The following is a 23,646-nucleotide window of genomic DNA, read 5'->3' as shown; positions in this document are numbered from 1 at the left end:
TATTTGTAGTTTGAATAGATGTAGAATAACCATTTTATCAACTTGTGACAAGTAAATTACACTTGCAATACATTTTGCACAATAATGTATTAGATGCGAATGTAACAGTTAATCCATTTGTGTTTGTATGTTTTTACTTTGTCAGATCAGTCAAGAATTTAATTTATTTATAGTCTATTTTCTTTTACTTCTTCCAAGTTTGTATTTTGGCTCACATCATACTCCTGTTAAAGCCCACAGAAAACTGGTACTGAATTTAGAGACAATGTAGAATAAAATACAACACAATACAATACAATACAATGCAATACAATAAAAAAAAAAAAAGTGCGTAGTATAGTTGCCTATTACCTACTGTTATTGGGCTTTTTTATGCTGTGATTTTTTTTCCCCTGAAACCCTAACCCTAACAATAGAATAGAATAGAATAGAATAGAATAGAATAGAATAGAATAGAGTAAAAAAAAAAAAAAAAAAAAAGTGTATAGTATTGTAGCCTGTTACTGTTATTAGGCAGTTTTATGCTGTGAGATATATATATATATATATATATATATATATATATATATATATATATATATATATATATATATATATATATATCATATATATATATATATATATATATATATATATATATATATATATATATATATCATATCATATCAACTTTATTTATAAAGCACTTTAAGAACTTTACAGCTGGCCAAAGTGCCGTACACCAAACATAAAACAAGGAATTAAATAAGTAAATAAAACTAGTGAAAACACAGGGTGTTAAGTGAGCTAAGAACAACACAATACAAACATAATGTGTATATATATATATATATATATATATATATATATATATATATATATATATATATATATATATATATATATATTTTATTTTATTTTATTTTTTTTTTTTTTTTTTTTTTTCCTGAAACCCTAACCCTAACAATAGAATAGAATAGAATAAAAAAAAAAAAAAAAGTGTGTAGTATTGTAGCCTTTTACTGTTATTGGACAGTTTTATGCCGTGATTTTTTTTTTTTTTTTTCCTGAAACCCTAACCCTAACAACAGAATAGAATAGAATAGAATAGAATAGAATAGAATAGAATAGAATAGAATAGAAAACTGTGCGTAGCATCGATTATCACACTATTATGCACTTTTTTGCCTAAATGCATCCCCTATAACGTTTATCATAAACCAGTTTTAATGTTGTTCTGATCACTGATTGATTATTGATTCTTTCATTTTATTTTATTTTATTTTATTTTTGTTCAGGGACATTATTGTCCGAATATGTTTTTCATTATTATTTAGGAAAGCTCCTTATAACCTTACCCTTCTTCTTACTTTAACCTGCTCCGGGTTCCCAGACCTGGGGGGGGGGGGGGGGGGGGCATCATGACATCATTCCGGAAAACGGTGTCCTTCGTTGCCATATAAGGACAGGGAACACTCGGAAGATGTACGTCACGACGCAGTGGGCGGGTATTACGGGAAGTGAGTCGGCTGTGTTCTGTAATCCCCGCGTTGCAAGGTGAGTCCCAAGAAGTTATCCAATGAAATAAGACACTGGATCTACTTCACCAAGGATAAAAACCAACTGGAAAAAACCGGAAACAAGTAAATAAATAAGAAATCACCCCATGTAGCTTCGTGTGTGTTTGAAGAAAAAAAATATCACAGTCTTTATGAATCTATGTTGAAATATGGGTTCATTTCAGAGCCACATTGTAGCCTGTTACATATGAGGTCTTATCATCAATTTATAATAAGTTTAAACTAAACAGAAAACTTTTTTACATTTGAATTTTAATGGGGAATATTGTGCAGTTTATTCTAGATTATTCCAGTACACTGAAGCCTGTAGAACCTGTAGGTTATAATTTTCAGATGAAAAAATAAAATGATGGTTCAGTGATCAATATGCAGATGGATTTAATGCTGTCCAGAGGTGGTCTGCTGCATATAATTACATAAACTGTACATTAAGTATGAGAGTGATGTACTGGTATGTCTACACTGAAGTAAGTGAAGAATCTGGATAGTTCTTTCAGCTTTGAGGTAGAAGACTATATGAGGAACATAAGACACAAATAAATGACTTGAGATGAACCGCCTCTGTTTATGTCACATGTGAGAAGCATTTCACAAGTTTTGTTTTTAGCTTTGTGATTAAATACATATAAACAATGCATGTTTATCATATAAATTGTGCATACATTGTTTCCAAAATGGAAATGGTTTAACAAACTATTCTACTTTGATTCTACTGAGACAATGTATTCTTATAACAAACTTCAGATGCATGACAGTGCTAAATGTGAAGGGTGAGTATAGGAATATTGGAAATTACATCTGCTAAAAGAGTAAAGATTAACGAAATGTCTAAAAAAAAAAAAAAAAACAGCACAAAGCAGCAAGAGGGTAAAGACAGGGAAATGTGACATAACCCCTATAATTAATGCTCAGATATGTGCATGTGTAATGTTATGAAACCCAAGTGATAGACCAGTACTGAAAATGGCAAATACATTTTTCAAGCTGCAAACCCCAAATAAAATCTCAAAGATATATAGAATATGAGAATATTGAATCTCAAAGATGCTCTGGCTTCCTTCCCCCTGCTGTCAGACTCCACAATCAGTCCTGCTTCCAGTAGATCACCACACATGTGGTGTAATAACAACCCTCCCTCCATTCCATCTATGTTGTATATATTCAAATCCATATATATATATATATATATATATATATATATATATATATATATATATATATATATATATATATATATATATATATATATATATATATATGTATGTATGTATATATATGTGTATATATATATATATGTATATATATATATGTATGTATGTATACTTTTTTTTATTTCTTTTTTCTATATTTATAACCATTGCACTACATCATAACAAACCATATTTGCACTCTCCTTTTTAAACACTTTTTTATTCAATTTATTTGACTGTTTGTTGTACGTGTATGTGTATGTTTTTATGCTGCTGTTAACTCTTATCTTATCTTATCTTATCTTATCTTATCTTATCTTGTCTTATCTTGTACCGTACCATCCCAACAGAACACTTTGCTCTCAGAATGCAGGTCTACTGGTAGTTCCTGGGGTCTCTAAAAGTACAGTAGGAGCTAGAGCCTTTAGTTACTCAGCTCCTGTCATATGGAATCAGCTTCCAGCTAATATTAAACAGGCTGACACAGTCTTTACATTTAAGATTAGACTGAAAACGTTCCTCTTTGAAAAGGCTTATGGTCAGGATAGTTAAAACAGACTGAACCCACAGTTCTGTCTAAGATGCCCTAGGAGCTATAATGCTGGGGGAAGTACAGTGCACTGAGTCCTATCACCTGTTTCTGGTACTACAGACCACTTTTGTCTGTACTTATAATTTCCAAAATTTAGTTTACTTAGTCTGTTCATCACTATTCACCCAGGGTCCTTTTTTCCCACTCCCCTCTGGGGGAGTGGCTACTGTTTCAGTTGTAGCCACCTGGGGCCCAATGACGACAGGATCTGAGATGGACCCCCCCATGTGCCCCCACCCTACTGCATCCTTACAGACTGGAACCACATCAGTAAATGGACATCCATCAGTCCTGGTGCATCTATAGCCTGTCTGTCCATGGGAGTGGGTCTGTCCTTCACTGTGGTTCTCCCTCAGGTTTCTCTTTTCTCATTGGGTTTTTGGAGTTTTTCTTTGCCAAGAAGAAGGGTCCTTCATCTGCTGTTCATTTGACTGTTGTTTGTTTTCACATCCAACTAATTGTGTAAATCCCTGTGAGGCAACTTTTTGTGATATAGGGTTCTACAAATAAAATTGAATTTAATTAAAATATCTTTATTTTCCTTTAATTAATCATAATACTCCATTCTGGATGTTACTACAGTCATAATCCTTACAACACTATAGTGCAACACAGTGCACTTGGCTGGCTGTGTTAGTTGTTTACATGACCTTGCAATTGTAGTTTGAAGTGTTGTCTGTATTTTGTCTCTAGGGGAGGAGTTTCACCTAGCAATATGGGATGAGAAACACACACAACCACAGGAGAACAATTACTTGCTGATCATATGAACTGAAGAACGTAGTGTAAAATGATCACTATACTCAAGGATTCTCAAACTGCTGCAGCGACATCTAACTTTATTAATCCTTATGCTATAGATGTGATCCAGACCAAGAGAAAAGACCTGGTTTATGGGATTTCACACACTGAGGATATACTAGATCTCCTTGTCACTGAGGGGGTCCTGACAGCAATGAAGAGATCTATTGTTTTAACCATCAGAGGTCGTAAAGATCAGAATTCCAGGGTCCTGGACATGCTGGAGGCCAGAGGTGAAAGGGCCTGCCGGATCTTTTTCCACCCTTGTCTAATGTTGGCCGAACCTGATCTGTATCAGCAGATCAAAACTTATTTGGGAAATGTAAATGAACGTATTCGAGACACAAGGAGACAGCTGATTGGATATTTACTGGAGAGGGAGCAAGAGGCGACAATGACAATTACAAATTACAGAATGGGCGCTCAGAGGACCCGTCATTCTTTTGTTATAAAAGAAACTAAAGGATCAGACATTAAAAAGAGAGAAGAAAAATCCTCATTCCCACTTCTAAAACCTGATGAGACAAAACTAGTTCAAACAAAATCAGAAAATGACATTCACGCAATCGTTTCCAAAGGGGAGTTGAATTTGCTGGAGGAGCTGCTAAATGATATTGATGTCAACAGTGTCAATTCTTCTATGGAGACACTGTTGCATGTTGCCGCTGAGAATGGCCACCTGTCCATAGTGGAGGTTTTACATCAAAGAGGAGCCTCTCTGGATCTGCAGGATGAAAACAACCAGACAGCTCTTCACAGAGCAGCCAGCAGGGGTCACTCTGAGATAGTCAAAGCCCTCCTACAGGCTGGAGCTCCCATGTACACTATGGATCTGCAAGGTAAAACTCCAGTTCACCTGGCTGCAGAGAATGGGCATCTGGATACGGTGAGAGTCCTTTTGAAGGAGGAGGCCGATATGTGTGAGAGCTGCACACGGGACATGTTCTTGCACATGGCAGCCAAGGAAGACGACTGGAAGCTGACTGAGCTGCTGCTACAGAGTGGGGCTGCTGTTGATGCACAAAATGACCAAAATAAAACAGCTTTATTTTATGCAGTGGCTGGAGGTCATGACAAGACCCTCACCGTTCTTCTAAATGCAGGGGCTAAAGTGGACAGAGATGTTATGAATGAAGCCATTAAGCTCAATCAAGAATCAGTCCTGAAACTCTTGCTTGGTGAGTATTTTCAGTTTGATATTATGTGTAATGAATATGTTATTGGGTTTTAATGTCATTGAAAAGTCATTGAATTCTATATTTTCTTCTTTCTTGCATAAATCCAACCTAAAATGTGATCAGATGTTTACAAGTACTACTGAAAGAGGCCGGCATTTTTAAAAAGTGAGATAAAATCATTACAGTGGTTCAATGTTGTATAAAGTAGTGGAAAGTCACATTTGAGTAGGAGTACAGGTACCTTACCAAAAAATTACTGTGGTAGAAGTTCAAGTCAGAAACTGAAATACTCAAATTAAAGTCTTTAAGTATCAAGTATTTATTGTGCTTAAGTATATCAAGTAATTTACAATTAAATATACTCAAGTAATGAAAGCAAAAGTACAAGTAAATGTTAATACCAACCAAAGGCAGTCAGAATTGTAAATATTATGCTACTGCTCAGATCAACAGATCACCAACAGGTTGAGTGTGGACCATCGTCTACACTTTTGCATTGTGCGATCAGGCCCAAGGTCAAATCAGCTTCCTGACTGTGCTGCAGTCACCGGTAATCTCAGCAATGAAAACACCAAATTTACTTTAATTTATTTTTTGTAACCTTTAACGCATACTGTGCATTAAAAATGTATCAGACTAGAAGGATGCTGATGTTATCATGTCTATGCATGTGCAGATGTCAGCATATCAGTTTTCTCTATATATGTGCCAAGTTTGAAGTAAATTGAAACAAAATTGATGTTTTTATAGACATTTGAAATTTCGCCCATTATAAGTAAATGGGGGGAAAAAAAGCTATATAAAATTCATAACTTTGACCTACTTTTCCTAAAATGTAATGACAGCTATACTGGGTGACTGACAATCTATAAACCCAATTTAGTATGAATTCAACCATTAGTTTTGCTGCTACAAACATTTGAAATTTGGTCCATTATAAGTAAATGGGAAAAAAGAAAGATTTTAAAAATTCATAAAAAATTCTAACTTTGATGTAATTTTCCTAAAATGTAACCACATCTATTCTAGGTAACTGGCAACTGATAAACCCAAATTTGGTATGAATTCAACCAATAGTTTTGCTGCTAGAGTGTTAACAAAGAAACAAACAAACCGAACTAAAAACAACATCCCTTGACTCCCCTTTGAGGGGCGGGGTAAGAATGCTCAGTAAGGTACAAATTCTCCCAAAACATACTTGAGTACAGTAGTGAAGTATTATTACTTTGTTACTATACAACACTGCACTTGTTCATGTGTTTATTGAGAAATTAACATATAAACCAAGTATTTGTATGGCAGTATGTGAACTTCTAAGATGATCAGTTCATTTGAAAGGAGACTGACATGCCTGTCAGGTATGAGTCAAGGAGGTCCAAAATTATTCACATAACACAAATCTGGACTTTCATTTTCCAGTTTAAATCTGATAATACATGTAAGTGGAAACGTTTTGTAGCACCAATAATGATTTGAATGATTCGAAAACAATGAGTTGTTGATGCTCAGAAGGCTGGAAAGGATTGTGTGGGATGTCGGTAAAAAGCTTTGAAATGATAATACGCAGTAAAAGGATGCAGATGTGGCATTGACCCTGTTTCATTTATACCAACAGACAATACCAGACGAACTTTGAGTGAAGATGTTCTGAACTCTGCACTCTTCTCAGCTGTTAGACACAACCGCAATGCTGTGCTAACCACTCTGATTGACAGTGGAGCAAATGTAAACATATGTGACAAACAAGGATACACTCCTGTCCTGTTGTCGGCTGAGCTGGGTCACACAGAAGTCTTCAGGTTACTGTCTTGACTATGTTATGGTTAAATGTTGCTAAAACACACTGACTCACAGAATGATCTCATACACATTCAGGAAATATGAATAACTAACACAATATGTTCAGTGTTTATCAAATGTTCAATGGTACATGTACAGCTAGTGACTGTAAATGTGGGGCAGGTTATAATTCACTGAATTCACATAATCCTTTCTTCTTAGTGACTCTTTTTTTTTTTTTTATTTCAGTGTGCTAACAGTAAAACAAGCTAAACTGGATGCTGCTTTACCTGACCTCTCATCTGCTTTGCATCTGGCTGTCCAAGGTGGTTGTGTGCCCATAGTGGAAAAACTGTTAGAAAAGGGGTTAGACCCCAACATTATAGGGTCAAAAGCACAGACACCTCTGCACCTGGCAGCTGTGTTTAATAGGTCAGATTTAGTTGGCCTACTGTCAAACGCTGGATCAAAGGTAATCGTCAAAGTTGTTGTTGGCTGGTTTTTAAGTTCTGTATGTTTGTGGAAACTGAAAGTCGTGTGTCATTTCTTCAGGTAAATGCAGTAAACCAAGATGGGGCAACACCTCTGCATTTAGCCAGTCAGCAGGGAAATGACCAAACAGCAGTCCAGCTTATTAAAAGAAAGGCAGATTTAGAAGCCGTGGACCGACAGGGGAGGACAGCCCTGCACTACGCAGCTGCTGCAAGAGGAAAAAACCATGTGGTGGACGTGTTACTGTCGACTAAAGCCAATGCAGACACCCCTGATAAAGCCAAAAAAACTGCCCTCCACCTGGCAGCCATGGAGGGGAATGTAGATGCTGTGACATCACTGTTGTCCCACAAAGTGAAGGCAGGTGCTAAAGACATGGATGGTTCCACACCTTTACATTACGCAGCAGCAGGTGGGTTTGTCAGCATAGTTTCACTTCTCCTCCAATCACTGAAAAAGAAAGGGTTGGAGGAGAGGAATGCATGGAGGAAAACACCACTTCATGCTGCAGCAGAGAAGGGCCATGATAATGTGGCTGTGCTGCTGCTGGAGGCCGGGGCCAAGATCAACACCACAGATCACAATAAAGACACGCCTCTGCATTGTGCTGCACAAGGAGGTCATCTGGAGATGGTGAAGAGACTTGTAGGTTGGGGACAGAGCAGCCAGATGGGAAAGCAGAAGAAAGTGAACCTGCAAGCCACGAACAAAGTAGGAAAAACACCACTGCAGATCGCAGAGACCGGAGACACACCACAACATGAGAGCATTGCAACTTTACTCAAGAGGAAGATGTTTCTGATAAAGTAAAGTGAGATAAACAGGAAATGAGACTCAAATTATGACAGGGATAAGATCTTTTATCTATAAGTTCGTGCATTTAGGATCCAGATAAAGCAAAACATTGCTTCATAGTAATGACAGTAGTTGCTCAAGTGAAGTATGAAATAGTTTCTGGTTATTTTTTTCCTACTATGCATGCCACAAATTGAATCTGACAATGTGCCGCTTTTTAATTTATTTTGATGAGTTTTATGCCTTTATTTAATAGTTTACAGAAGAGATAAGGGATTAAATTAAGCTTCTGCAATGCCAGTCTCATGCAAGAATCACAAATTAGCTCTAATTTAGAAGATTCTCAGCATGAAATACAGCCTATTACTAAACAATTATGTATTTCATCATTTTTAACTGGTTTGGAGTTTGGACATCCATTAGACATCAGAATTTCTTGACATTTTGTTGACATAGCTTTTGACACCACTTGCATTCATGATGTTTACATGGCATCATTTACACAGCTTTCTGAAGTTATGGGCATTTACTGACACAATAATTGTTACACTAAAAAAAAAGGCATAGTTATGAATACAGGAATGTTCTTGCACAAGGCCATCAAATGTTCTGATGAACTGATAAATAAAATATAAAAGTAGCTTTAAAAAGCAGTTTACTTATTACCTCCGCCAAGGAGGTTATGTTTTTGCCAGGGTTTGTTTGTATGTTTGTTTGTTTGTTTGTCTGTTTGTCTGTCCGTTAGTGTGCAACATAACTCAAAAAGTTATGGACAGATTTTGATGAAATTTTCAGGGTTTGTTGGAAATGGGATAGGGAAGAAATGATTAAATTTTGGTGGTGATCGGGGGTGGGGGTGCCCACGGGGGGGGCCCATTTCCAACAAACCCTGAAAATTTCATCAAAATCTGTCCATAACTTTTTGTGTTATGTTGCACACTAACAGACAGACAAACAAACAAACAAACAAACAAACAAACCCTGGCAAAAACATAACCTCCTTGGCGTGGGGGGGGGGACTGATCAGCCTTGGCGGAGGTCTGCGCTCTCCGAGTGCTTTTCTAGTTTGAAAGGTAAACGTTTCACTCTTTGTCTCACATAATAGGCACAACCAGGGGCTCCAACAAGGCATGAAGCAGAGCACATTTTGTGAGTGTATATGAGTAGCTGCCATGGCAAAAATCAGACATTTCGCTTGCAAATGCAAATATAATGCATACACAAACAGGAATGCATAAATATGAGGGTATATGTATGTACTCTATGCATGAGTGCCTATTTATGTATGTGTATGCATACACATATATATACCATACACATGTACTGTATAATATAGCATGTGTTTAACTAGGGACATAATTTATCCAAAAAGCAATATACATTTCGTGAAAACGTATAAAATTAATGGGACACTAAAATGGTCAGTACTTTATGTAGAATAAACTATATACGAAGTAACGTTGTTGTGATACAGAGTTGAAGTGCTGTAATACACAGGAGTTTGACTGTGCTGCAAGGTTATTATCGTTAACGAAAACGAACGAAATGACGAAAACTAAAATTGAAAAAACATTTTCGTTAACTGAAATTAATAAAAACTCTAATTAAAAGAAAAAAACGATAACTAACTGAAACTGTATCGTGAGCTTACAAAACTAACTAAAACGTATAAAAATTATGGATACAATTCCCTTCGTTTTCGTCTTTGTCAATGTCGGATTGATATGAAATTGATTTATTTGGCTCCAGCAGTTTGAGCTGGTGACAACATACGACATTTCCCAGTCTGTCATGTGTGGTCACTGGTGGTTTCCAGTCGTCTTCTGGTCCCCACTCTACCTGGAACATACAGACTAAAGCTGGGACACAGCAGCACAGTCCTGTCTGGGGTTTACTGGAGTGATGAGTGGGGTCGTTTTTTGTTTTTTTTTTTTTGTTTTTTTTTTGGCGTACCGTGTGTGTGCGCGTGAGTGACAGAGACAGAGCAGAGCTAAAGGACAGTCAGTGTTGAACTAGCATCCAGATTAAAACTGGAGAGTTTATCACCATGAAAAGGCCTTCCAAGCCCTGAACTGCACAGTTTAGAAGAGGAGAAAAGAGGAGGATGAAAACTAATCCAATTACAGAGGTATGGAACCTGTTAGAATGTTAAAAAACGTTTGATGTTACTAGCTACAGCTAGCTGAACTGAACTGAAGCAAAGTTGGCTAATAATGGAACTGGAGATGATTGAGATATGAGATATCTGCTAAGGTGTGGTTTACTGATGAGGAACTGGGTTAGATATGTTTATAAGTGGTTTATATATGTTTCTGTCTGCTTTAACTGCTGGTTAGCTGGTTTATAATAGGTTCCTATCTGCTTTAACTGCTGGTTAGCTGGTTTATAATAGGTTCCTATCTGCTTTAACTGCTGGTTAGCTGGTTTATAATATGTTCCTATCTGCTTTAACTGCTGGGTAGCTGGTTTATAATATGTTCCTATCTACTTTAACTGCTGGTTAGCTGGTTTATATATGTTTCTGTCTGCTTTAACTGCTGGTTAGCTGGTTTATAATAGGTTCCTATCTGCTTTAACTGCTGGTTAGCTGGTTTATAATATGTTCCTATCTGCTTTAACTGCTGGTTAGCTGGTTTATATATGTTTCTATCTGCTTTAACTGCTGGTTAGCTGGTTATATATGTTTCTATCTGCTTTAACTGCTGGCTGCTTTGTGCATCTCCTCTCCAGCTTTGCACATCTTCGCATTGTTTCACGTAAGTGACGTGTATGGATTGCACCCCACCTCAACCTGCTATAGGGAATTTATACATTGTACGGTACATTGTGTCTCTGCTCAGTCCATGAGCCGCCCTAACCCGACCCCCAAATAAAGTGTCCAGGGTAACCCATATCCATGCCTCACTAATTTCTTTGAATAGGATGATGAGGAAGATAAAATATATGAAATAACTAAAACTAATACTAAAACTAAACTAAACTAAACTAAAACTAAGCATTCAGAAAAAAACGATAACTAATAAAAACTAACAAACCTGCTCTAAAAACTAATTAAAACTAACTGAATAAGAGAAAAAAAAGTCAAAACTAATTAAAACTAAACTATAATTAAAAATCCAAAACTATTATAACCTTGCTGTGCTGGTCACGTGTGACAGCAGCTTCCTGTCACTGGGTGTGTTGATATCACGTGACGGCCTGTCTTTCTCACGTGACATTGTTTTGCCTGAGCCGCTGCTCCACTATCAGCCTCACAACGTGTAGACATTTATTATGGCAAGAAATGAGGAGAAACAACAAGGGAGACTGAATAGACTGTGGCTTCAAAAGGAGAGGGAGGGTAAGTAGTTAATCGCCATATTATAGATGGCTTTTAAGAGATATTTGTTTCATAATGGCACCCTTTGGTACGAACGGCTAGCTTAAGTGTTCATAGCTAACAGCTACAGTGGCGCTAGCCAATTTTGTATTCTGTTGAGTACAGTGAAATTGAATGAATGAAATTGATTTAAACGTCACGCCTTTAATGTGATGTTACGTGCTTCCTTTTCGCTGATGTTCACTGTAAGCCTAAATAAAAACAGATTTCTGAACAAACTTTGCATCTGTATCTCTCTTCACAGAAGGACGTCTCAAACATGTACATGAGCAGAGACCCAAACTGGTAATTTTCAAATGATTGGCTGTGGCCAACTTGTCTTTTTTGTTCATTTATCGTTTTGTTCATTTTTGTTTAGTTTTTACCCTGTTGTCTAAGCTCATGCCTTTCTTTCACAGTCTACTCTTAATTCAGCTTCTTCTGTGAAAAAGTGGATACCAAGCATTAAGAATGAAATAGAGTATTACTTGCAGGTAAGTGAATCTACAGTATGTAGGGTATGGATCCTACACATAATCCATGTTAAATAATACTTTGTCCAAACTGACTGATGTGTGTTTTTGTCTGTCATCTATCAGCAGTCTCAGCTGTCTCATTACCCAGAGAGGAAGATAGCTGAGTTTCAGCTGCACATTGAAGCTTTAGAGAAAGAGTACAAAAGATTTATTACCAAGCTCCGTGTTCTCGACCCATCGTGCAAACATAAGCCATGGACTCCTCGAGCCTACTGTAAAAGGAGAGCTGACCAACAAGATTCTCCTTGTACTGGTATGTATGGACATGCATATAGAGGAGAGAAATGGTGGCACAAACTTGATGCAACATTTTTAAGTCTCACGTTAAACAAGTAATTATTACATTTTTAAACATATGTTATGGGAAATATTGCAACTCATTCTTATGTTAAAACACAAAATATTGTTTCTGAGAAATAGCTCCAAATAAAGTGTATCAAATATCAAACAAGTTGCTTTTGCACAAATAGAGCTTTCAGAGTTATTGACTTTTCATCTTTGTGTGTGTCCTCACTCTTATTACAGTTAAAATCCCTCGTCACTCTGAGATACATGATGACAACACTCAGCTGAGAGCAGGTAAAAGTGACTTGGCCAAAAGTTGGACAGGAAGTCACCAAACCTCAACCTCTGAGAGACATAAAGTTCTCAGCCAATCGGACACCAGGTTTCCAACCCACATCCCCTCCAGCTCAGTTACACTCTGCACAGAGGACCAGGACCAGCCCCTCTCATTTGATAAAACACGACTAGCAGTGGCAGCTGCAGCGTTCAGAGGATCATCTGTTCACCTCGGCTCCTCTCAGGCACAGAGCTTAGCTCAAGTACTGCAGTCTGGTTTACCAAACCTGGTTAATTCAGCATCAGGACAAAGGTTTTCCATTCAGATCAGTGACTCTTTAGGCATCAGAGAGAATAATGACAAGCTAACAAAAGAATCTGCCTATGGACAGAAAGATGCAGCTCTAGAACAAAAGTCAGACTGTGATCCAGAAGAGAGGAACCCTGAGGAATCATTAAGTTCTGGGATGATTAAGGAGAAGGCAGGTCATCTACTGGGACTGGACTGTTATTCTTCGTCTGATGAGGAGTTTGATACTTTGCATCAAAAAATGTAATGGTTCACAATTTTGTATTTGCTCAGCACTTTTCTTTTGTGGAATATTAATTTTAATAGACAAAATCAACTTTATAATAACTGTCACAATATTAAAAAAAAAAAAAAACAATACAGAGAAAACAATTTTCAGATGTTCTTAGTGCTATCTCAACTAATCAACTATTTCACAGACTATTTAGAGTGACCAGTTAACCTGTCAAGGTGCACGTCTTTACTGGTGAGAAGCTGGAGAACCTGGAGAGAACCCCAGCAAAAACAGGCAAAGTCCACACATAAATTATTAATTCATTCAATGATTCATTTTCTGAACCCACTTTATCCTCACTAGGGTGATGGGGGTCGCTGGAGCCTATCCCAACTACTTATGGGCGAAGGCAGGGTACACCCTGGACATGTCGCCAGTTCATCGCAGGGCTGACATATAGAGACAAACAGTCACTCTCACGTTCACACCTATGAGCAGTTTAGATTAACTGATTAACCCATCAGTGCATGTCTTCGGATGGTGGGAGGAAGCCGGAGTACCCGGAGAGAACCCACGCAGACACGGGGAGAACACACAGCACACTGATCTTCCTTGGTGGAGGTCTTCACTCTCCGAGTGCTTTTCTAGTTTTATCTACCTTTGTTCATGCAGGTGAATAGACATGATTATCAAAAATTGGCAGCGTAACTGTGGTTTGCTCCAATAATGTTGGCAAAGTAATTGTGTAACAAGTAGTTCCAGGCACAACAAACCCCACCCCTCCCATGTACTGTAGCTTATTTTTATGGATGTCCGATATTGGCTTTTTTGCCAAAAAATGATATGCCGATATTCTCCAACGCTTAATTTCCGATTCCGATATCTACCGATATCGCTGCCGATATATATGGGATATTAAATTAATTTTAGGTAACGTCACATATCTCCTGTCATGGAATTAACACATCATGCCTAATTTTATTGCGATGCCCCATTGGATGCATTCTCAAATGCAACAAGGCTTTTAAAATGTAAACACTGTCTGTGCAAAGAATACATACTTCAACTTAACTCTTTCCCCGCCAGAGCATTTTCCAGTGAGTTGGTAGCCAGCGCCTGCCTTTTTGGTCATTTTCACTAATCTTTGGAGGCTGACTGAAAATGTTGTGTTAGGAGTATGTGAACACTGAATACATCAAACGAAAGAACAGAACTTCAACTTTTAAACACAAGAAACGATTTTATTCTATCTTCATTCATTCGTGAGATATGAACATTTGAATATTGGTAATTTTCAGGAAAAAACTGAATTTTGAGCAAAAAACTGACAAAACTGCATTTTTTTCCAAAGATGTTGATTTTCAAGATAAAATTGATTTCCTATTTACATTTTTGACTCTTTCTCATTTACCAACAGTAACACTGTATTCCAAATCACAAAATAAAATAATAATAACAATAATAATAACAAACAGCTCTAAGATATCCCATCATTCCACAAAATATTAGAGGAATCTACACCAAACTTTAGACCAAACATCTTCTAAAGCACCAGGTTCCTTCTAAACTTATCACATTTACATACATCAGTTATAAGTCTTCCACATAGTAGTTTAGTTTTTTTATATAAACACTTCAATATTCCTCATTTTCAAGAAAAAAAGAAATAAATTCACTAAATACTGTAGATTTCTGGCCTTTGCTTGGCTGCACCAGGTCCTCCTGTTGGACCACCTGCTGTGTTTGATCTGGAAATAATTATATGGACATCTAGTTATTTATCTATGTGTGAATATATGTATGTATTTATTTATTTCATACAAAAGCCAAATCCAACAGTGTCTTACCTGTGTCCCTGCTGACATTCTACAGCTGAATCTGTTCTGTGTCCTCAGTCTGAATCTGAACTCACTCTAACAGATGAACACTGTCCTTTGTCTTGTCCCATGTCTGTGTGTCTGTCTTCTCCTTGAATGTCCTCTAGAAATGTCTCTTCTCTCTTCCTCATGTCTGTCATTTTCTCCGTGTCGCTCCGTGCCCTCCCTCCCATCTCCGTGTCGGACCTGAGCCGCTCCGTGTTTCCCGTGTTCCGTGTCCGTCTCCCTCACCTTCTATTTCTCCGTTCCTGTCTCTAAATGGTTCTTCTGTAGCTCCATCATATATTGAATTGTCAGACTCTGTCTCCATAATCATCTTTAAGGCTTTTGAAACTGCGCGCGGTTCCTGCACAGTCTGCACTTCCTCATTCAGTCACTGCCGCTGGATGCGTTGCCATGGGATACGGAGACTCCAGTGCGAAAACATTAAACCCAGTCCGTCATTTTTCCGAAAAAGCTGCTTAATTGTTTGTTTTTGGACTAAGGAAAGTAATTCACACGATCCGCAACAACTTCAACTACAGTATAACAGTGAAAACACGGACTGCCGGAAAATCTCGTCATTGGCGAAGAAAGAGTTAAGTTGTGGAAAAAATGCCATATTTTTTTATTTTCTCTCCCTCCCTCCATGAGTCTATTACAGTGTGGCAACTCTACTGTACAATTCTGAAAACTGCACATTTCTGTCAGCTACAAACAATGCTTCATTTACGCGTCGGTAAATGCCGGTGAGATCAAAGCATTATTTTATCGTTTTTAATGATAGGCAAAAAAAACCCGATACCGATATTCACCGATATTACATTTTTATGCCAATATCGGGCCGATAATATCGGACATCTCTACTTATTTTGGCATCGATCCAGTTGATGTCATCACGTCTATGCATGTGCTGATGTCAGCATTTCAGTTGCCTCTATATAAGTGCCAAGTTTGAAGTAAATTGAAACAAAATTTATGTTTTTATAGACATTTGAAATTTCACCCATTATAAGTAAATGGGAGAGGAAAAAGATTTTGAAAACTCATAAAAAATTGAAACGTTGACCTACTTTTCTCAAAATGTAATCACATCTATTCTGGGTCACTGGCAATCTGACCGGCATGTAACTGGCCGGTAGGTAACTCGGGCATCTTCAGAATTTTGACACAACGTGCATTGTGAGAAACACTGGTTCGTGCTGCTAAAGACCCAAGGCGGAAACGGCAGGAGCTCCCTTCCTTCTATGCATATTCCTCCAGCCGTTTCCACATTTCAGCCATTTCCACATTGTGTTTCATCCATATATATTTCAAATGCTCATGCTGCTGCTGTCAGGTGGCGGCGCGATGGCACGTCGAAATTGTTCACCGTAATGCAAGAGATTCAGGTAAGTAATCACAGAATTGATTTGTAATACTTAGGATATGACTGAGGTTTGACAGATCTGATGAAAAATTGGTCACAAAAGTCTCCGGCAGCTTTAAATATTAATAAATATATACACCACCTCACTCGGTCAGATCATCCACTCACACGGCTTCTCATATCATTGCTATGCTGATGATACCCAGCTCTATCTGTCATTCCCACCTGATGACTCCACAGTCTCAGTGCGGATCTCAGATTGTCTCTCTGACATATCTGCATGGATGAAAGCCCATCACCTTCAGCTGAACCTGTCCAAAACTGAACTGCTGATCTTCCCAGCTAAGCCAACCATACAGCTGGACATCTCCATCACTATTGACTCCATACCTCTGGCTCCTACCAGTGTAGTACGTAACTTGGGAGTCATGATTGATAATCAGTTGACCTTCACGGATCACGTTGCCTCTGTCACCCGATCATGCCGTTTCACTCTGTTCAACCTAAGAAAGATCAGGCCATACCTAACCGAACAGGCCACCCAGCTCCTGGTGCAGACTATGGTTATCTCCCGTCTTGACTACTGCAATGCTCTTCTAACGGGCCTCCCAGCTTGTGTTGTCAAACCACTACAGATGGTCCAGAATGCAGCAGCGCGTCTGGTCTTCAATCAGCCTAAAAGGGCACATGTCACCCCCTTACTCATTGAGTTACACTGGCTACCCATAGCTGCCCGCATCAAATTCAAATCTTTAATCCTAGCCTACAAAATTCTCAGTGGGTCTGCTCCTGTCTACTTAGGTGCACTAATAAAAGCTTATGTCGCCCCACGACCACTCCGCTCGTCTGGGGAACGTAGTCTGGTGGTCCCCAGACCTTGTACAAGACAATCCAGGCTCTTTTCATGGGTCGTTCCACGTTGGTGGAACGCTCTACCAAGTGCTACAAGAACAGAGTCATCCCTGCCTATCTTCAAGAAGCTCCTGAAGACCCAGCTCTTCCGAGAGCACCTCCTGTCCTAGCACTTTCAAACATTCCATTTTAAATATTCTAATAAGGTTTTTCCCAGGACAACCACAGATTCTTTCACGATTATCTCTGGACCTGCTGCGGTGGTCCGGCCTCTTCCCTGCCCTCATCATCACCACTCACTCATCCTCAACCGCCTCCATGTGTCTCCCCCTACTCCCCCCTTCTCCCCCTCTCCCCCAGTCCCTATCTCTATCGCTCTCTCTTTTTCCCCTTCTCTACTCTCTCTCTTTAACCCCAACTGGTCAAGGCAGACGGCCATCCTCCAGGAGTCTGGGTCTGCTCGAGGTTTCTGCCTGTTAAAGGGAAGTTTTTCCTCGCCACTGTCACCAGTCACAAGTGTTTGCTCCAGGAGGATTCTGTTGGGTTTCTGTAGAATTGACTTAGAGTCTGGTTTTGACCAACTCTATATATAAAATGTCAAGAGATAACTTTTTTGTGATCTGGCGCTATATAAATAAAATTTGATTGATTGAGTGATTTAATTGGTTTTCCCCTGTAAGTCGCTTTGGAAAAAAGCGTCTGCCAAATGCGTAAACATAAACATAAACATAAATATTCACCAAGGTGCGATTTTGCTAGAATGAAGTTAAACTATACTAAATATGGAAAGTATATTTATACAACATCAGAGTCATATAACCTGCTGTATAAGGGAATATATACAGAAAGACATGAGTAATGTTAGACTTTTCAGTTTTAGAACTTCGTTGTCATTGTCAGACACTACTCCATTTAGGTGATCAGTCATCATTACCACAGCTGCCTCGGAGGAAAGAGCCTGTGTGAGAAACCAGCAGTAATAGAGATGATACCTGCTGACTCAGTGATTCATTTGACTGGTTATATTAACTGGAGCAGCAACAGAACATGGTTGGCCCCTAAACCCCACCCTCCCACTTAACCCACTCTGTTGCTGCCGCCGCTGCTGCTACTGCTGCTGTGAGGACCGCTTTCAGCATGACATTTCTGGGAAACAGACACATCAGCTTGTAGAATGCACACACTCTGCAGCCTATGGTTAAGTTTGACGCAGTTACCCTTTTAGTCGTATGAGTTGTGCAAAGTGAGTTTCCCTTTGTGTCTGCAGGGGTCTGGAGAAATGAAAGAGACACTCGCAGTAGTGGATGTGGTCAAGGCTGAAAACTGATCTTCAGGTCTGTTCCTAAAGAGAATCAGGCTCTTTAATTTGTTATTAAAGAGGTTCTCAATAGCAATAAGCCCCTATGTCCATATGCAGTTAAGACATTATACAAAGATACCCAAAATACGTTTACACAAAGTAAGTAATCATATTTAATGGTATTTGTAATAACATAAGACTGACAGGTTAGGTGTGAGACTACATGAGAGAACACCCCACTACGCAAAGCTCCCACCTATGTGGTTGGAAAGATGCCCTTTAACAAAAACCGCTAAATAAACCGTACTTAAGAGTTTACTAATAAATGTCTAATTAACAGATTAACACCAAATGCTTCATGGAAACTGTTGCAACCACAATCGAACAGCAGGCAATTGCACCGTATCCAAGGAAACTGATCTAAAAGTTGCACACAAAAAAAAGACCACAATGATATGAACGTTTCAGTGAGTGGGGAGGCATGCAGTGTGTTCAGCTTTCCTGTAAGCTCATCTCTGAGGTATTGGTTGGGGTTAATTCTCACCTCTCTAATGCACCACTTGTTTCTCAGGCTCTCGCTACTAGTTTGAGATAAAGAGGCAGTATGTAAGCCAATAATGCAATTTGATCCTTTTCATGTGGCAGTAGCGTCGTCCCACCAAGAATACTCAGTATGTTTCTGAAACTGCTGCCTCACTGTTTACTAACATATATTATGAGTGAGAGACATGACAAGAAAGGATTAACAAAGACGAAATATTGTATGTGAAGTCAATGATACAAATATAAGTCTCTAGGTTTAGTGCTAGTTGTGAAGAAAGCAGTGACAATATGTGAAGTAAGTGCAAAACTCCCCAGCAGAGTCAACATAACAAAAAGATGTTAATTGCATAATACAAATCAGTTACATTTCTCATGAAAAGTTACACATTTAAATACGCATGTGGTTTCTTGATGTTTCCTTTGGTGGAATTTCTGAAAAGGTTGCTTGTGGTCGCCAGTGTAGAGAGGGTCAGCTGACGCCTTTCATTTTAGACTGTGTAACTGTCAAAAAAAATGAAATGATGAGGTCGAAACAGTGTGATATCTATTGCAAATAATTCAAAATAGTTGTAGATGGAATAGGACAGAAAATATATAAAAGGATAAATAAGAATAACTTGAATTAATATGTTAAAGGGTGATTTAATGCCAAGTAATGTGCAGCTGTGTGCAGTTCTTCTTCATGTGGGAGGGACCTGGGGGGTGGCGAGTGGTTTGACAGCTTAGCCTCTTAAGACAGAGGTGTTCAGATAAAAGTACACACCTCCTGCATGCAGATGCAACACATTCACATACAGAGTCTCACCGTTGGACCTGCACCATGAGCTGTGACCAGAGCTACCCTTTCCCCCAGGTTTTTCTTGTGAATGGAAGTGGAGGTCCACAGCAGTCTGGCCCGCTTCCAAATCTCATCCCCTGCTGGTCCTTCCCACCTGCGCAGGAGATGGCGAGGAGACATGGGAAGAGTCGTGGCTGCATGGGTGTCAGTTATGGCCTGGTCTTTGTTGTGCTGATGCTTTTCCTGCTGGTGTTCGCAGCCCTGGGGATCGGAGCCTGGAAGATCATCAACATCCAGAGAGAACTGCAAGAGATAAGAAACAACAGCAACATGGTAAGGAACCACTGAAAGACATGAATGTAGAAGTGAACAAGGAAAGTGCAAGACTGCTGACTCACGAGAATGGTTAGAAATGTAGAGAACTTTCACTGATGCTGATTTTAACTGCAGCAGTGTGTCATCTTGATTTAGTTTGAGTTGGAAGAAAAGAAGAAATGTAAAGAGAGTAAATATTGGAAAATCAGGAGGCAGATCAAGGCTTAATGAAGCAACGAGCAAACTTATAATAATGCATATCATATCATGCTTGTAAACAATCATATTTACTTTTTTACTTTTTTCATGAGCTGTGCTTAATGGGATTTTAAAAGAAAGATCTAATTGAAATTGGTGTGATTACTAATTAGTTTCACCAACTCACTGAGGGGGTGACAGGTGTGAGGTGGGAGAGGGGAAAAGTAGCCAGAAAGGTTTAACCGAATTGGAAACTTTAACAGTGCATCAGCTTTATGCAGTATTGTAAACAGTTGGTGAACTTCACCTCTGCTCTGACATTTAAATGTGCAAGAACATATCTGATCATTCTATCTGTGGTCACCAGTCCAGCAATACAGGATATCCTCTCTGTAAGTTCTGCTCTGAAGCCCTTGAGACGGAAGCTCTGAGGCACTCGCTTCTCTGTGATGTGGTATTGAGATTTCTTTCTTTCTTTCTTGTTATAGGTCGCGAAACCAGAGAAAAAAGTCGGGGGGGCAGAGTTTAATACACCTCAGAAGCAAACTGGTATGGCCTGATAAGTTTTATCACACATGAATTTTTCCAAAACTGAAGGAAAATCCTCCCAAATAAAGGAAAAGATGAAGTGATGTGAGTCTAATGAAATGACTGTTTCAGGTCTTCCTTGGTGGAATAGAGGAGCTAAAGAGGACAGACCTGCAGCTCATGTCATAGGTAACATTTTAGTTTAATCTAATGCTGCCTTCATGTGCTGTTGGGAAAATGCACTTTTCCACTTTTGAATTTGAAATTACCAGTGCATGGTGTTTAAATGCTTTTGTTGTCATACTGAAAGAAAAATGACAACAATTTTTGGACGTGTTAATTCATCTGCTACAGCATGTTTTTTTCTTTTTTTTTCATTAAGTCATTCATCTGAACTTTATCCTCAAGGGTACATGTATACATTGACATACAGTCATGGAAAAAAAGATTAGACCATCAAAAGTCATCAAAAACAATGGTTAGGCAATCAAGTAACTCCTGTGTGTATCATGTGACTAAAACAGACAGAAAAGAAAACATGGAATGCCTAAAAGCACTGTTTTGGCAGTACAGTGCCATAGACATTGATGTAAGAACTGAAGTGATTTTGGTTATTATCAAGAAAACATGGAAAATGGATAGATATCAGCTCTGAAATTAAACTCTTATAAGCTATTTTTGTTGTTATCATTATATTTGTCCAAACAAATGTACCTTTAGTTGTACCAGGCATTAAAATGAACAAGAAATTAAAGAAAACAAGGGAGGTCTAATAATTATTTCCATGACTGTATATAGAGATGAACAACCAGCCACTCTCACATTCACACCAATAGGCAATTTAGCTTGAACCAATTAACCTATTAATGCATATCTTTGGAGGCCAGAGAACCTTGAGAGAACATGCAAACTCTATTTATTTGTTTAATTGTTTGCAAATTGTGTATACCATAAATGTGCAAAATCATCAGCTAACAGCAGCAGAACGTTTATAACAGTAGTGTTTGTCATAAGCGATTAATCCTTCATTGCTCCCCACCATCTTGAAAACTTCAAAGGTCATTTTCATCTTAAGAACTCGTGTAGCAAAATTTTTCCCAGTTCTCCAATGGAAAATACAACATGAGCGGGCGTTCATGTGCAATTTTTGAGTTCGTAGCCTAGTAGTTACCTTTATTCCCATAGCACATGAAGGCAGCATAAGCATCTGGTATTATAATCTGTATGAGGCTGAAAGAAATAACACCATTTCTCTACTTTTTCAGGGAAATTTGACTCCCATGTGCTCCCTCACACCTTACGCTGGGAGTCAAAGGCAGGACGGGCGTTCACATCTGGAGGCGTGTCTTACAGGAGGGAAGATGGTGGTCTGCAGGTCAATGAGACCGGACTGTACCACGTTTACTCCAGAGTGGAGATGTCCTTCACACACTGTCCCAAACCCTCATTTAATCACACTGTGTTTGTGAGGAGAGCAGGGCATCCCATACCTTTGAGGCTGATGGTGGCCAATAAGAAAGGTGTCTGCTCTCAGCATCAGGGCCCGGCCTGGAACACCGACAGTTATCTCGCCGCCGCCATGCAGTTAGAGAAATATGACAGAGTTTATGTGAACGTATCACATATCGCTAATCTTCATCATGAACATTATGTCAACTTCTTTGGGCTCTATAAGATCTGAAGTGTTCACATGCTTGGTTTTAAGTGTTTCGTGCAACTTTTAACTAATTTTACTCAAATGAAAGAATGTAAATTGCTCAGAATGTCTCAGGCAGGAGTATATCTTACTCATCAGTTTACCCATAAGAATTTTATATCAAGTGTGTTTCAGTGTGAAATGTAATGACAGTATAAAAATGATATAGGTGATGATATGAATGGGTTAACACTAATGGGATTGTTTGTAGCATGTCTTAAATATTTATTTTGGTGTAAACCTGATGCTGTACTGCTGATATCTAAATGTGTGCTTGTCATAAAAGTGTAGCCTTTATGATACTTATTTTAAGGCAATTAATTTAAGTTCCTATTTTTGAGTTCATCTGTTAATGACATTCATTGAAACCTGAAAATATTTCATGTTTTAACTGTGTGTCATATAAAATACACCCACATGATTTTTGGTCATGACCACTGGAAAGTATTTAGATAAGACACCAACTCAGTGTGGTTTTGGTTTTGGATCTGTATCATGTCTTGTTTTGCTCCTGATTTTGAGTTTGATTTCCATATATTCCATTGTGGTAAAAGTGTGACAGAAGACATTGTGATATGAAAGGTGCTTTTAATGTCTCTTGCCAAGTTAAATTAAGGTGTAAAATTACAGACTGTAACACAACTGCACTTCGACTGCATTTTTTTTTTCACTTTAACACCTTCATTGTGCTGCTTTTCACCACAACACGTATGTAAGTGCAGTGCATAAAGCTGTACAAGTCAGGCACAGCTGAGGGGATGAAACAGAAGCAGGTCTGACGTGTACTTCCTTCCTGTGTGAACATTAAGAGGGTCTTGCTTTGTGCAGGTTGATTTTTGTGAAAGA

General features: G+C 38.5%; 3 protein-coding genes across 4 annotated transcripts; all 3 read left to right on the top strand.

Annotated features, from left to right (window-relative positions):
• The first annotated feature begins 1,508 nt into the window (after positions 1-1,508).
• caiap (CARD- and ANK-containing Inflammasome Adaptor Protein) lies at positions 1,509-8,896 on the top strand. Of its 2 annotated transcripts, XM_030132567.1 has the most exons (5): positions 1,509-1,622; positions 4,035-5,320; positions 6,936-7,119; positions 7,349-7,571; positions 7,652-8,896. In XM_030132567.1, exons 2-5 carry the CDS (start codon positions 4,132-4,134, stop codon positions 8,399-8,401), a joined length of 2,346 nt encoding a protein of 781 aa, XP_029988427.1. In that variant the 5' UTR covers positions 1,509-1,622; positions 4,035-4,131; the 3' UTR covers positions 8,402-8,896. The 2 variants fall into 2 exon arrangements, with proteins under 2 accessions (XP_029988427.1, XP_029988428.1); XM_030132568.1 differs by lacking the exon at positions 1,509-1,622 and having other exon boundaries at positions 3,969-5,320.
• Positions 8,897-11,559: 2,663 nt separating this feature from the next.
• LOC115418716 (uncharacterized) lies at positions 11,560-13,608 on the top strand. The gene is made up of 5 exons (XM_030133272.1): positions 11,560-11,726; positions 12,010-12,050; positions 12,164-12,238; positions 12,344-12,533; positions 12,806-13,608. The coding sequence occupies exons 1-5, from the start codon at positions 11,660-11,662 to the stop codon at positions 13,396-13,398; spliced, it is 966 nt and encodes a 321-aa protein (XP_029989132.1). The 5' UTR covers positions 11,560-11,659; the 3' UTR covers positions 13,399-13,608.
• A 4,569-nt stretch (positions 13,609-18,177) lies between these two features.
• Positions 18,178-23,441, top strand: faslg (Fas ligand (TNF superfamily, member 6)). The gene is made up of 4 exons (XM_030131413.1): positions 18,178-20,396; positions 21,065-21,125; positions 21,237-21,293; positions 22,370-23,441. The coding sequence occupies exons 1-4, from the start codon at positions 20,106-20,108 to the stop codon at positions 22,783-22,785; spliced, it is 825 nt and encodes a 274-aa protein (XP_029987273.1). The 5' UTR covers positions 18,178-20,105; the 3' UTR covers positions 22,786-23,441.
• Positions 23,442-23,646: the final 205 nt, after the last annotated feature.

This window comes from Sphaeramia orbicularis, chromosome 4 (genome assembly GCF_902148855.1).
Source record: "Sphaeramia orbicularis chromosome 4, fSphaOr1.1, whole genome shotgun sequence".
NCBI lineage: Eukaryota > Metazoa > Chordata > Actinopteri > Kurtiformes > Apogonidae > Sphaeramia > Sphaeramia orbicularis.
Note: the sequence above shows the minus strand (reverse complement) of the source record. Positions and strands in the feature narration are given on the sequence as shown.

Excerpts from the sequence above, each read along its gene's own strand:
- faslg (XM_030131413.1), top strand. The coding sequence starts at position 20,106 with ATGAGCTGTGACCAGAGCTACCCTTTCCCCCAGGTTTTTCTTGTGAAT. Across the intron at positions 20,397-21,064 it reads TAAGAAACAACAGCAACATG|GTCGCGAAACCAGAGAAAAA; the intron begins GTAAGGAACCAC and ends TTCTTGTTATAG. Across the intron at positions 21,126-21,236 it reads TACACCTCAGAAGCAAACTG|GTCTTCCTTGGTGGAATAGA; the intron begins GTATGGCCTGAT and ends TGACTGTTTCAG.
- LOC115418716 (XM_030133272.1), top strand. The coding sequence starts at position 11,660 with ATGGCAAGAAATGAGGAGAAACAACAAGGGAGACTGAATAGACTGTGG. Across the intron at positions 11,727-12,009 it reads GCTTCAAAAGGAGAGGGAGG|AAGGACGTCTCAAACATGTA; the intron begins GTAAGTAGTTAA and ends CTCTCTTCACAG. Across the intron at positions 12,051-12,163 it reads ATGAGCAGAGACCCAAACTG|TCTACTCTTAATTCAGCTTC; the intron begins GTAATTTTCAAA and ends TTTCTTTCACAG.
- caiap (XM_030132567.1), top strand. The coding sequence starts at position 4,132 with ATGATCACTATACTCAAGGATTCTCAAACTGCTGCAGCGACATCTAAC. Across the intron at positions 5,321-6,935 it reads AGTCCTGAAACTCTTGCTTG|ACAATACCAGACGAACTTTG; the intron begins GTGAGTATTTTC and ends TTATACCAACAG. Across the intron at positions 7,120-7,348 it reads GGTCACACAGAAGTCTTCAG|TGTGCTAACAGTAAAACAAG; the intron begins GTTACTGTCTTG and ends TTTTTATTTCAG.